General features: G+C 47.8%; 1 protein-coding gene across 1 annotated transcript in view; it reads left to right on the forward strand.

The window, feature by feature from the left end:
* The window catches only part of SLC6A12 (solute carrier family 6 (neurotransmitter transporter), member 12), a 46,206-nt gene that overhangs the window by 22,527 nt on the left and 11,498 nt on the right, over nucleotides 1-12,181 (forward strand). Inside the window, exons 7-13 of the mRNA XM_009878497.1 lie at nucleotides 180-312; nucleotides 3,253-3,387; nucleotides 5,577-5,680; nucleotides 7,252-7,376; nucleotides 7,655-7,767; nucleotides 9,020-9,157; nucleotides 10,221-10,323. Of these exons, the coding sequence (XP_009876799.1) occupies nucleotides 180-312; nucleotides 3,253-3,387; nucleotides 5,577-5,680; nucleotides 7,252-7,376; nucleotides 7,655-7,767; nucleotides 9,020-9,157; nucleotides 10,221-10,323 (851 nt within the window). The remainder of the gene's footprint in view (nucleotides 1-179; nucleotides 313-3,252; nucleotides 3,388-5,576; nucleotides 5,681-7,251; nucleotides 7,377-7,654; nucleotides 7,768-9,019; nucleotides 9,158-10,220; nucleotides 10,324-12,181) is intronic.

Here is a 12,181-nt window from a genome sequence, read left to right on the forward strand (position 1 = left end):
TATTCTTTGCATGTACTACTCAGTACAGAACTGGGGTGATTCACATGGCTGGGAGCCCTGGGCAAGTGTGTTGTAGATAATGCATTAAGTCTTTGGATGGGATTTTATGGGAAAGATCTGTATGGATGAGTGTGGTCTGGGGTGTTAATGCTTCTCTCCCTGTCCCTGGACACCGGCAGGAAGCGAGTCCTGGGGCTCACGGATGGTATTCACAAACTGGGCACTGTGCGATGGGAGCTGGCTCTGTGTCTCCTGCTGGCGTGGATCATCTGCTACTTCTGCATCTGGAAAGGGGTCAAGTCCACAGGCAAAGTAGGAATGGAGATTGTCCTCCTGGTCCATAAGCCTCCTTGTAGATATCTTACATTTCTTCCCCAATCTCTTTTCCCTCTTCGTGAAGTAGAGGCAGAAGACACAGCAACAAAGTGCAACCTAAAAGCTAGTGGGGCCACACTGATTTACACCAGTTGTGTTTGACCCATAAGACCAAGAATAAAAGAATAGGTCAAACAGGGAGAATAGAAGAATAGGTCAAACAAGGAGAATAGAAGAATAGGTCAAATAGGGAGAATAAAAGAATAGGTCAAATAGGGAGAACAGGGGAAGACCTGGAAGCTGAGGGAATCTTGAGTCACCTTTTCCCTTGCAGTATCCATCACAGTGGTTGATGGATACTTCTCAAGTGCCCTTGGGAATCATCCAGTCACCGCCTGTTGTCCTGATGTGGCTTGCTGGTTTTTTTAACAAAATCTTCCGCAGTGGCAAACTTCCTAGCCCTGGCAGTAATTAAACTGTTGAGCAAAACAGACAAGCTGCTGCCTGTAACCAGCTCAGTGAATAGATAATGAATCTCTCTTGCTAATTTATCTTGCAGAATACTTGGGGTGGGAGAGGAGTCTTTGTGCTCTCCATTGTACTCTGCCTGGCTCTGCAGTTTTTGACTCAGCAGGTCACCTTCTGTGTTTTGCTGGTGAAGCTGGAGCCAGTGCTCCCTCCTGATGCTGATCTCATAGCTCAGGTGGACTGGTTATCCTGGAATGAATGTGTGATGCCTTCAGGTGGGTGTTAGGGGTGCTGCTATGGCCTTGACTTGTTCAGGACCTCTTTTCCTTCCTGGAGCTGCAATGAGATGTGTGGGTCGTTAATGATAGCTGGTTCTTGCTGGCATCCAGGGGATGTCCCAAAAGCAAAGGGAGGAGACCAGTTTCTGCAACAAAACTTCCTCCTTCAAATCACTATCCCTAGTATTTGCAGATGTTTCCTGTAGTACTGGACACCCCTGTTCCAGTGTCAAATCCCATCACCCACCTTAAAACCACGCTGGACACCCATTTTAACAGAGCAAGACAATACCTTGCTTTTCTCACTAGATTTCTCCCAGTCTTTGTTGATGGCTCTGATCCTTGCTGGTGCTGACCTGCTGTCCACCATTTCTTAAGGAGGCAAAGCCAGACTCCACATCTACAGGAAGAGGGGATGCTCTGCATTTTAAATCTTAAATCTCTGATGCTTCCTCATTTGTATACCACAGGGCCAACTTCAGAAGAGGTATCATTCTGATCTTGGGAGACTGAGTCTGAGAGGCTGTTTGATTTGCACAGAATTAAGTCATCCCAGGTTCTCCTCAGCTCTCAGCCTTCTCCACTGAGTCTCTCCTTTGCCTGGTGCTGCCCCAGTGCGCAGAGCTTACCTGCACAAGAAGAAAGCTAAAGAAGTTCAGTTGGGCTGCTTGAGTTTGACAAAGTCAGACCAGAAAGTGAGAGGAAACAGTGACTGCAGGTAGTAGATGGAATGGTTTTCCTAGGGCCACAGAAGATTTCTCCATCACAAGTTTTAGGATACAGGGCCTACTTTTTACCAGTCAGATGCTACAGACATGGTGCAGCCATACAGAGTGGGTTTTTCTGTCCTGAGACATAGCAGAGGTCAGACAGGCCAATTGTCTTTCCTGCAAGTAGTCATTTTAAGTCTTACAGAAGCACTGTCAAAAAAATCAGCTCCTCCCTTCTTTTTCCTCATTGGCTACCTATTAGGATAAGCAGTAGAGAGGTCCCAGGAATTATGAGCAGGTGCATAATTTTGTTCAACAGCTGCAGAGTAAACAGGATGATGTGCTTGACTGAGAGGCTGCCCTAATCGGATAAGCCTGCCAGACCTTTTGTGTTTTTGCTTCTGTGATTTACGGAGTCCAAACTTAGAGAAACAATAGCCACCTCAGGAAAATAATTTCAGATAACTCTGTGAAGACTCATTTTCTTTAAAAGCCTTTTTCTTCTATTAATTTTGCCCACTCTTGTGCTCTTTCTATGTTTCCTTCCCTTATGCATTCAGTTGATGTGTATAAATGTTCCCCAGAAGTGACTTCTGAAGGTAGATTTTAGTACCGGTGCCAAAAGCACTTGCATTCTCATTCAGTTGGGAAACAGAAAAAGTACCACGTACTGTGACTTATTTGACCAGTTATCACTAAGCAGAAAAAATGTCATTTTGGGCCCCTCACTATGAATCCATAGAGTAAACAAGCCTTCACATTACTTGGATGAATTTTAATAATGAATAAGTATTAGGAACTTGCAACTTGCTCACAGATATTTTGCAAATAGAGAAAAAACCAAACCCAGTTACATTAGGCAATGGAGTAGAGATGATTAATTCTACTGTAATATTTATTTGTATCACACACAAGAAGTGAAAATGTTTTACAAAAATAACAGTCTACATTTTCTTTAAAGCCTTTGAGGTGCCCCCAATTTTTTACCTGCAAGCTCAGAAGCACTGAAGGAATGAGAGAGCTGCATGAGCGCCCCTGGAAACAAGACCCCTCAGAGGCGTCTCAAATTGGGCAGCAAAAGTTGCCATTTAATTTGGAAAACTCTTGCTGGGAATAGGCCATTTTAATAACTCCTCATTAAAAGTCAGTGACAGGAAAACATCTGTGTTTCTTCTGCTGCTCTAGAAAGATGAAGAGAGCAGCTGGTGAGCAGGGAATTTACACTGTCTGGAAAGCAAAAAAATAAAACAGAGCAACCAGTGGCACAGTCTTGAGTGAGGAACAAAATGTAGATTAGCTAAATCACTGGTGAGATATAACCTTAGCTAGTTTCTTTCCCACCCCTCCTCTACACTATTAGTAGCAGCTATAGCCAACAGCAGAGCCCAGGGCTGTTTGCCAGGGTGGGGGCCCATAGACGAGATGCTGCTTGCACCCCCTCCCCACTGACCCTCTCTCCTTTTGTTTTCCTGGGTCCACAGGTTGTTTACTTCACTGCCACCTTCCCCTATGTGATGCTTATCATCCTTCTGGTGCGAGGAGTCACGTTGCCCAGTGCTGTGGAGGGGATCATCTTCTACCTGAAGCCAGACATTTCCAGGCTGGCTGACCCACAGGTGGGTGGGGGTCAGGCAAATACCAGCCACCGGAGGGTTTCCAGGACCCTGGCCCTTGGATCTGCTGCTAGCTGAGGATCTAGCTGTCTTCTCTGAAAGGAGACCGGCAAACCACTGAGAACGCCTTAAAAGAGTGAGAGGAGTCCAATCCCCCGGCACAGCACAGTCCGTTTTGCTTTTATCTGCAGTGTATGGACATGTTTGGTCATTGGCACTCATGGGCTCAGCAAAACCAGATGAATATATGAAATATTCAGCATGTAGCAGAATGTTTTTGCTAGGTCTTAAATGCAAATAATTAAGGAAGAGGCAAAGGGGGAAATAATGTACTGCTTTTCATTTTTTTTCTGGACAGGTTAGTTCTTTGTTTGGCTCCAACAGAGCCCTCCCCTGTGCTTGCAGAGGACCAAATGCACACAGGTAACATTGGCTGTGTCCCAGCTGGGCAGCAAGTTCCCTTGAGCTGTCCCAGGGTGCTGGTCTCACCTTCCAAAGAGTCAGCCCCTGCCAGCACTTGTTGGAGCTCATGGAAACCCTTTGGCAGGGAGGATGCTGTGTTCCCAAGTAAGCCAAGTCCAGATTAGAGCAGAGGGTGCAGCCAAATCCAGGACCTGCAAGGTAGCCCAAGTTGGCAGGAGATGGGCTGCACAGGGCAGGGAGCAGGAGGAATCCTTCAGAGGATTCCCCCGGGGTGCCTGCTCCATCATCTTTCTGCAGCAGCAGGTGGCTTCCTTTCCCCAGGTGGGCTCATCAGCGCTGTGCAGACTGCCTCCACCACCTCAGGCAGGTGTTAATGAAAACCCTCCCCTCAGAAAAGCATTTAAATTACACTACTGCTAATTACTCCACCGCTGAATCTTTTCATGGAGGCAGCCAAGCCCAGTCTCAGCTTACCTCCTGCATCTTCCCAGATGGCCAAAGCTCAACTGCTACCAAACCAGCTGCCAAACACACTGTCTACCCCCAAACAGCTTTCGGATGCAATTATTTCTTGTCGATACAAAATCTGTGATGTGCTGAACGTGAAGAGTCTGCTGAACATGAAGAGTCAGCTGAACGTAAATGGCATTTTAACATCAAAATAAATAACAGGGGGGTGACTGGGGCTGAGTGTGTTTTATTCATGGTCAAACTCACTGAAAACCTCCCTATCTTTCACAGCCTAACTAAAGCTGACATGGTCTTTCCAGGCTGCTACAACCCAGCCTAGCAGGAGTGAGAGATCCTGCTAGTGAGTTTAGGCAGAATGTGGGGCTTTGGTTTTAAGCAGAATGTGTCCCCGTGCCCATGCCTGAAGAGCTCCCATGTACGTGCCTGTCTGTGAGAGATCCATGACAATTGAGCAGCAATGCCTGGGTTCGGCTTTCTTAAGGGCTGCCTGGATGTTTGTACCTGAAGGCTACTTAGAGGAAAAAGAGAATGAGAGAGGACACACAGACAAAGAGAAAGGTGGGCTGTTTTCCTGCCTGCCTGCTAACTCGCAGCTCAAGGCTTTCCCTGGCAGGGCGTAAGAGGCGAGCTGCGGTTCCGCCCACAACACACAGAGCACAGAGACGAGCTGCGGGTCAGCCCACAACACACAGAGCAAAGGGATTCCTCTGCAGGGCAGAGGTGAACAAGCCTGCTCAGCTTTTTTCCCATGCAATGCCAGAGCAAAGGGGAACCTGGCTGCACGACACACCACTAGCCCAAAATCTCTCAGCTTGACAATTTTCTGCCCTTCACCCTGCACCATGGCCTCAGAGATATGGGAAACCAGATGGGGGAGCGGGGAGGGAAATGCGCTCATCATGCAGAGGACTCCTTGGCCTTTGTTTGGGACTACTCACCAGTGACTCTGCAAACCTTGAGCCTTGCAGGGACCTCAAGTATCTGCAGTGTCAACTTCAGCCGAAGCCATGCTATCAGGGATGACATCTCCACTCAGAATGCAGAGGTGTGGAATGGAGAAGTGGTGTCACCTTGAGTAGGATGTGAAAATATGGTCCTGTCAGGAGACTTTTCCTACAGCACTTTCAGTCCCATAGCTCAGTTTTCCCAAAGACGTGTCCCAGCTTCTACATCCACTGAACCCTGATCTGTCTCGTGAGCTTTGTTCTGCATGGCTGGAGGAGTTGTTGCTAGTCAGGGCAGGACCAGTTGTTTATTTTGTTGCTACATCTGGAGACCACTGACCTTCTCTGTTCCAGGTCTGGATGGATGCAGGCACTCAGATCCTCTTCTCTTACGCCATCTGCCAGGGTTGCCTGACAGCTCTGGGCAGCTACAACAAATACACCAACAACTGTTACAGGTAAGAGGAGCCAGGACTCCTTGTGTCCTTCTGGAAGTTTGTTCAGAGATAAACAGCAGACAGATGCATCTGAGGCAGGCTCTGTCCCTAGGGGAGACCTTGGGTCCTGTTGAGTTTACTAATGAGCTGCTCATAGTGTGGAAGCTGTGCAGGACTCAGCATAAGGATGGAGAGTGGCTGAGGGAACACAAGCTCCAGAAAATGGCTTTAGTAGTGCTCTCCCACATGAGTCAGGTTGGAAGTGGCAGAGGTTGCAGGAGGGCAAGGAGTGAAAATACGAGTTGTCTCCCACAATGGTGGAGACATGACAGGCTATTTTGAGAGGGTGAGCGAGCAGGGGTGGCATGGACAGGTCTGCTGTCACTTGCTAGGCAGTGGAGTTGGTACAAAGATGATGGCTGGGCCTCCAGTGCTTTACTACCATCAGGGCAATGTACTGCCAGTGGCATTTTGATCCTATCAAAGAGATTAATCAAGTCTGTCCAGCCTCCTCCTTTCTGGCCTCCTCCTCCTCTGTAATCCTTTGGATTACAGACCTATTTTATCCATGGCCTGACATGGAATTCAGTGAAGCCACCAGGACCATTTCTGACACCTTCGACAGAGCCCCCAGACGCAGGGGATTTGTTACTCCTTCATGTATTGCTCCAGCACGGATGGGAAAATGTAGTGGCACTTGGGAGACATTAATCATCTCTCTTCTTCTTCTGTTCTCCAAGAGGTGCTGCCACGTCTTTTTGGTCAGGCAACTAATATTTTCCCCTGGCTCTCCTAAAATGTATCCGTCACCAATGGAGTGGTGCGCTGTCACTTTCCTCTAATGCCTTAAGTGCCTTGGACTGGCAGCTTAGCTCTGGGTGGCCCACATATGCTGTGTGTCCACACTGCCCCATAGCAGCTGACACTGTGGGTCTGCTCTGGCAGCTGCCCAGGCAAGATCCTGAGGTGTGAGGTTTCCAGCTCAGCCAGCTCAGACTAGTGCCCAGTTTTTGGAGGGAGAAATTGCACAGATGTATCAGGACAAGTGGCATAGCACCTTCCAGCCTCCATCTGAGCATACTTAATAAATACAGTGTAGACACAACCTTTGTCACATGAGGATTTTTGTTAACACATTAGTCCTTATTTTACCAGAACCTGCACGTGTTCATGCTTTCAGATGCTTCTCTTTCTTGACTATGTTTATTTTTGCAACCTCTTCCCTTTCCTAATTTACTGGTTTTCTTCTTTTTTTTCATGTTGTTTTTCTTATTTGGTTGACTCCTATCAACTTTTTTGTTGCCACATTCCTATGAATATCATTGTGATATCCTATTTACAAGCCATTGGTGTTGCCCTCTGTCTCTCTTTGAGCCACATATAGCCATTTAACTCTTGAACAGTGGGGTAAAAGTTAACTAGGCTGGTTTTTTGCTTTGTTCTTAGCTTTTTACTTCTGAGGAAGGTCAAGAACATCATTGACGTTCCTTGGTCCATGCTGTCCAGCGGGGGAAACTAAGTACAGATATCATCCCAAATGGACTCATTCTGCTGTGGGAAACACTGATCTCTCTCGGGTTTCCTACCTGCAGGGACTGCATCATGCTCTGCTTCCTAAACAGTGCCACCAGCTTTGTTGCCGGCTTTGCCATTTTCTCTGTGCTGGGCTTCATGGCTCGAGAGCAGGGTGTACCCATTGCAGAAGTGGCTGAATCAGGTAGGTTTTTCTGGAACTCTTCAGATCCAAGGCAAAACAGAAAGCCTGAGGGAGATGGAACTTTTCTGAAGTGAAGCCCAGGTTGTCCTCTATGTCCTCTATCACTGTAGTTATCTGCAGAACCAGTGATCCCCAAAACAGCTTTCAGGCCTGTGTGGGCAACGAGCTGTGGTGATATGAGCTTTGAAGAAGTATGTGAGCTCACTCTATGCTGCAGTGTGGTGATGGCAGGTGGTGCTGTGGGGAACACATGTGGTCATCCTCTGGTCTGTTGGCAGGTCCTGGCCTGGCTTTCATAGCATATCCAACGGCAGTAACGATGATGCCTGTGTCTCAGCTCTGGTCCTGCCTCTTCTTCCTCATGCTGATCTTCTTGGGACTGGACAGCCAGGTACAGCAAACACCCCCTCCTCATCTAACCCCCAGGTGCCTGTAAGGTGATTATGTGCTTTGCTGGTACCTCAAATACGTTCTCCACATTGTCCACAGCACTTTCACATTGTGAGAGCTCAGAGTGAGGGCCGATAGGAGGCCAGTGATTTTGTGTGATAGCATCTCTGTTTGGCATCCTTCTCCCTGCATGCACATGAGGATGTCCCAGCTACATCCCCCCCCACCTCTGTGCCAGCACCAAAACCGTGCACACTGTGGAGTGAGGCCCGGTACAGAGCAGAGCAGCCTGGGAAGGGGAATGGGGCTACTTTTTACCATCTGCCTCTCACCCGAGCAATCCCTGTGTGCTCTTCTCACTGGTGTGCACATCTCTTACCCTGCCATACCCTGTTGCACCAGGAGCAAAACCCAGCAGAGTGTGCTGGCACAAGGGGAACAGGGGTTGTCCTGGCACGTCTGCCAGACAGGGTACACTGCTTGGGCTCCACTTTGAAGCACCTCAGCCCCTGCGTTGGAGAATGAGGTCTCTGTTTCTCTGGGTCAAGGTCCCCTCCTGACTCATCTCCCTTATGTCTCTGCTTCATGCTGGCTGGGCTGTCCTAGCACTGGCTGATGTTTTCTTACGTACCCCATGGGTGACGTGTGCTGTGGGACCAAGAGCCATGGAGTGACGAGCAGGCGTCCTGCCCCACGGTCAGCCCTGAAAGCCAGCAATTCACCAGTTGGACCCCTTGGCCACCTGCTCTACTGAGTTGTCTCAGGCAGTCATGGCATATTTAGCAGCCAGTTCTGCTGTGTGAGAGGTGTCCTTGGTGTTAGGGCCAAGCTGAGCCTCCACAGTCTCCCGGCTGCCCTTAGCTTCACCCCTCTGTCACAAGGGGTCCCTTGTGCCATGTCAGGTGCTTCCTCACCGTGCTTGAGGGGCGCAGTTTGCCCCTTGGTCAGTCCTGCTGTGCAGCAGCATGCTCTATCACATTTGAGTCAATTCCTTATACATCTCACACTTTAACCCCCCAACATGGGGCAGTACTTTTAACCCCTTTGGTCTGCAGCTCCAGAGGAGACCTCACTGATATATCGAGCTGTCTTTGGGTCCCTAGCGGGTACTTCTGACCCTTGAGGGAAGCAAGACAGACAAAAAGATGAAAAACGTCAAGGATTTGGTTGGCTAGAGGAAAAAAGGACAGTGTGAGAGAGTGTGTGCTTGGGGACAGGGAGACCTGATTTTTTTGACTTGTCTTCTTCTGCAGTTTGTTTGTATGGAAAGCATGGTGACAGCTCTTATTGACATGTTCCCACAAGTGCTTCGGAAGAAGGGGCGTCGAGAGCTGCTGATCCTGGCAATGGCAGTCATATGCTACCTGCTGGGCTTATTGCTGGTCACTGAGGTAAGAAAGGAGTAGCTGGGATATTCAGCCAAGCACCAGAAACTGCTCTGGAGGAGTGGATAGAGACAGCAAGATCATCTTCGATGCTTTAATTATCCTTCATTTCTAATGCATTAGCTGGTGTCTCTCACAGTTGGTGCTGCCTTTACCCTGTGTGCTGCTACTATATTGGCTATGTAACTGAGCCTTCCAGAGAGATAGTCCCGCAGACCAGAGAGGCTGCCTAACGGGCAGCTTTGTGCAAATACCAGGCCTGGTGACTAAAACAAGCTGAACTGCACAAGCAGAAGCTCTTCTAAGGAGAGCGATCGTTTTGCTGGCTGCTTTCCACAAGAAGCAGAGCAGCAGGAAGGGAGGCTGGGGGGTGATGGCTGCACCGTAACCCTGCGCGAGCCAATGGGAAGTCAGTGACCCCCGGGGCCAAAATGAGCAGATCTGTGTTGGTGCAATGCTGTGCGCACGGTGTTTGCCATGTTCTGCATCTAATAGCCAAGCACCTCTTCCTGCACAGTGGTGTGGTGTGCTGTGCATGCATATGCTGCACGCCTGGGCAGGGGTCTTAGCACTCCTCTGCATTGCCTCCTGGTACTCTGTAATGACAGCAATGTCCTGCTACACCTCTTAGGCACTGCCATGGTTTTTGCATGCTCCTTTGCATGGAGGCATCTACTTCCAATATGTAAAGACAGATGCAGCTAAAATGAGGTATCTGAATATCCTGATCCTCAGGATCCCAGTTTCTTGATTGCAGAGTTCTGCATGGCTACATGGTATTTTGAAATTATGCTGGAAACTTGCTGACTGATTTAAAACAAGCAAACACAGAAAACAGGCTAGCCCAGCAGTATCATAAAATGGGCATGAAATGCTCTCCTGTCACCAGGCCTGACTGCCTTTCTGGGACAGAATGGAGACAACCTCAAGAGAAGGCTCTTCTCCTTCCTCTACCTGCTATAGTTGCAGTTTCTGCTGTTTCTGCTGCTATTCTTTTCCTTTCCTCATTCATTTTTCCCTCACATGGAATAGTCCTGCCATGACTCTCTTTTCTCTACCTCTTCAATAGGGTGGGATGTACATCTTCCAGCTTTTTGACTACTATGCTGCCAGTGGCATGTGCCTGCTCTTCCTGGCCATTTTTGAAGTCATCTGTGTAGGATGGGTGTATGGTAAGTGGAGGACAAAAACACTGTGTTGCTCATTCTCAAGGCAAAGATGGAAGGTTGAGAAGTGGGAGTGGATAGAAAAAATCCTTATGGGGGCAAAGAAATGCTATAACTACCCTCTTCCTCTTCTGGTTTCCACTGTAGTTTCCTCACAATTTTCTTAATTGCTCCACATTTAGAAAATGAATGTTTTTGTCACTCTCTGAAGGTTCCTCATGTTGAACTACCTTGCTGCTTTTCCCATCTGTCCTTTGAATTAGAAAATCAGCCTTAGTGGAATGACTGCTATTCTTTGTTCTCTGTAACTATCTGCTTACATTGTGCCTTTAGTTTAGCCCTGCCAGTTAATTTAACACAAAATGCTGGGTTGCAGACTTGCTTGTGTCACTCCTGTGACGACACATGCTTTCTGTTTTCACTGACTGTGACAGAACTCCTAAAAAAATGGGACTGCTTTGGCTTTCAGAGGAGTCTGGAACTACTAAGGAGCAGGACTGAACTGAGCTCCACGAACTAGCAGAGGGAAACCAACTGCTTGTTAGTCTATGTAGTAAGAAGAATATCCTGTGATATCCTACAGGAGATCTCTCCCCTGCTGAATGATGCCTGAGCACACAGGCTGCAGTTCATTTCCCTGAAGCTCTTATCAAGATTGGCAGTTTGGGGGCAAAAGGTCTAGTTGCGTGTGGTGTAGAGCAGCTGTTCTCACTCCTTTGTTTCATGGACTTACAGGAGCTCAGTACCTGTAAGAATCGTGCAAAGCTATATTAGGTGCCAGCTTAGACCAGACCCTCAACATCCTACAGTCATGCATCTACTGGGTTCTATCTACATCAAGCAGCACAACCATCCTAACCTAAGGAAAAAATTGCAGGCATGAGCATCATGTTGTGTCTCTTTCAATGGCCAGGAGCGGATGCTCAGGAAGGAGTAATAGCAGAAAAGTTAGTATTGGTGCTTTCTGTGAATATCCTTCCAGCATCTAACAGCTTATTATAGAACCACAGAATGGTTTGTGTTGGAAGGGATCTGTAAAGATCATCTAGTTCACCCATCCTCCATGTCCTCCTGCCATGGGCAGGGACATCTTTCACTATATAAGCTTGTCCAAAGCCCTGTCCAACCTAACCTTACACACTTGCAATGGTGGTGCGTCTACAACTTCTCTGGGCAACCTGTTCCAGTGTCTCAGCACTGTCATAGTAAAAACTTCCTTCATTATAGCCAATCTAAATCTACCCTCTTTCCATTTAAAACTGTTAATCCTTGTTCTGTCACTACAAGCTCTAGCAGAAGTCTCTTTCTGTCTTTCTTACAAGTCCCCTTTACATATTGAAAGGCTGCAAGGTCTTCCTGGAGCCTTCCCTTCTCCAGGCTGAACAACTTCAACTCAGCCTTTGTTCATAGCAGAGGCATTCCAGCCCTCTGATTGTTCCATGGCCCTTCCTTCCTCTGGACCCACTCTGACAAGTTCATGTCTTTCTTGTGCTGGGTGTCCTGAAGCCAGATGCAATATTCAGCTTGTTGCCTGGGGATTTCCAGAGCCAGAAGTAAAATTTATTTATTTATAGAATCATAGAATCATAGAATAGTTTCAGCTGGAAGAGACCTTGAAGATCATCGAGTCCAGCCTTTGTCCCAGCCCTACCAACCTACTAAACTATGTCCTCCAATGCAACATCTAGTCTTCTCTTAAACACCTCCAGGGATGGTGACTCAAACACCTCCCTGGGCAGCCTGTTCCAATGGCTTTCAGTAAAGAAATTCTTCTTAATATCTAACCTGAACCTCCTCTGGCACAATTTAAATCCATTTTCCCTCATCCTATCACTCTCCACTAGGGAGAACAGACCAACTCCCG

This window comes from Apaloderma vittatum, unplaced genomic scaffold (genome assembly GCF_000703405.1).
Source record: "Apaloderma vittatum isolate BGI_N311 unplaced genomic scaffold, ASM70340v1 scaffold10941, whole genome shotgun sequence".
NCBI lineage: Eukaryota > Metazoa > Chordata > Aves > Trogoniformes > Trogonidae > Apaloderma > Apaloderma vittatum.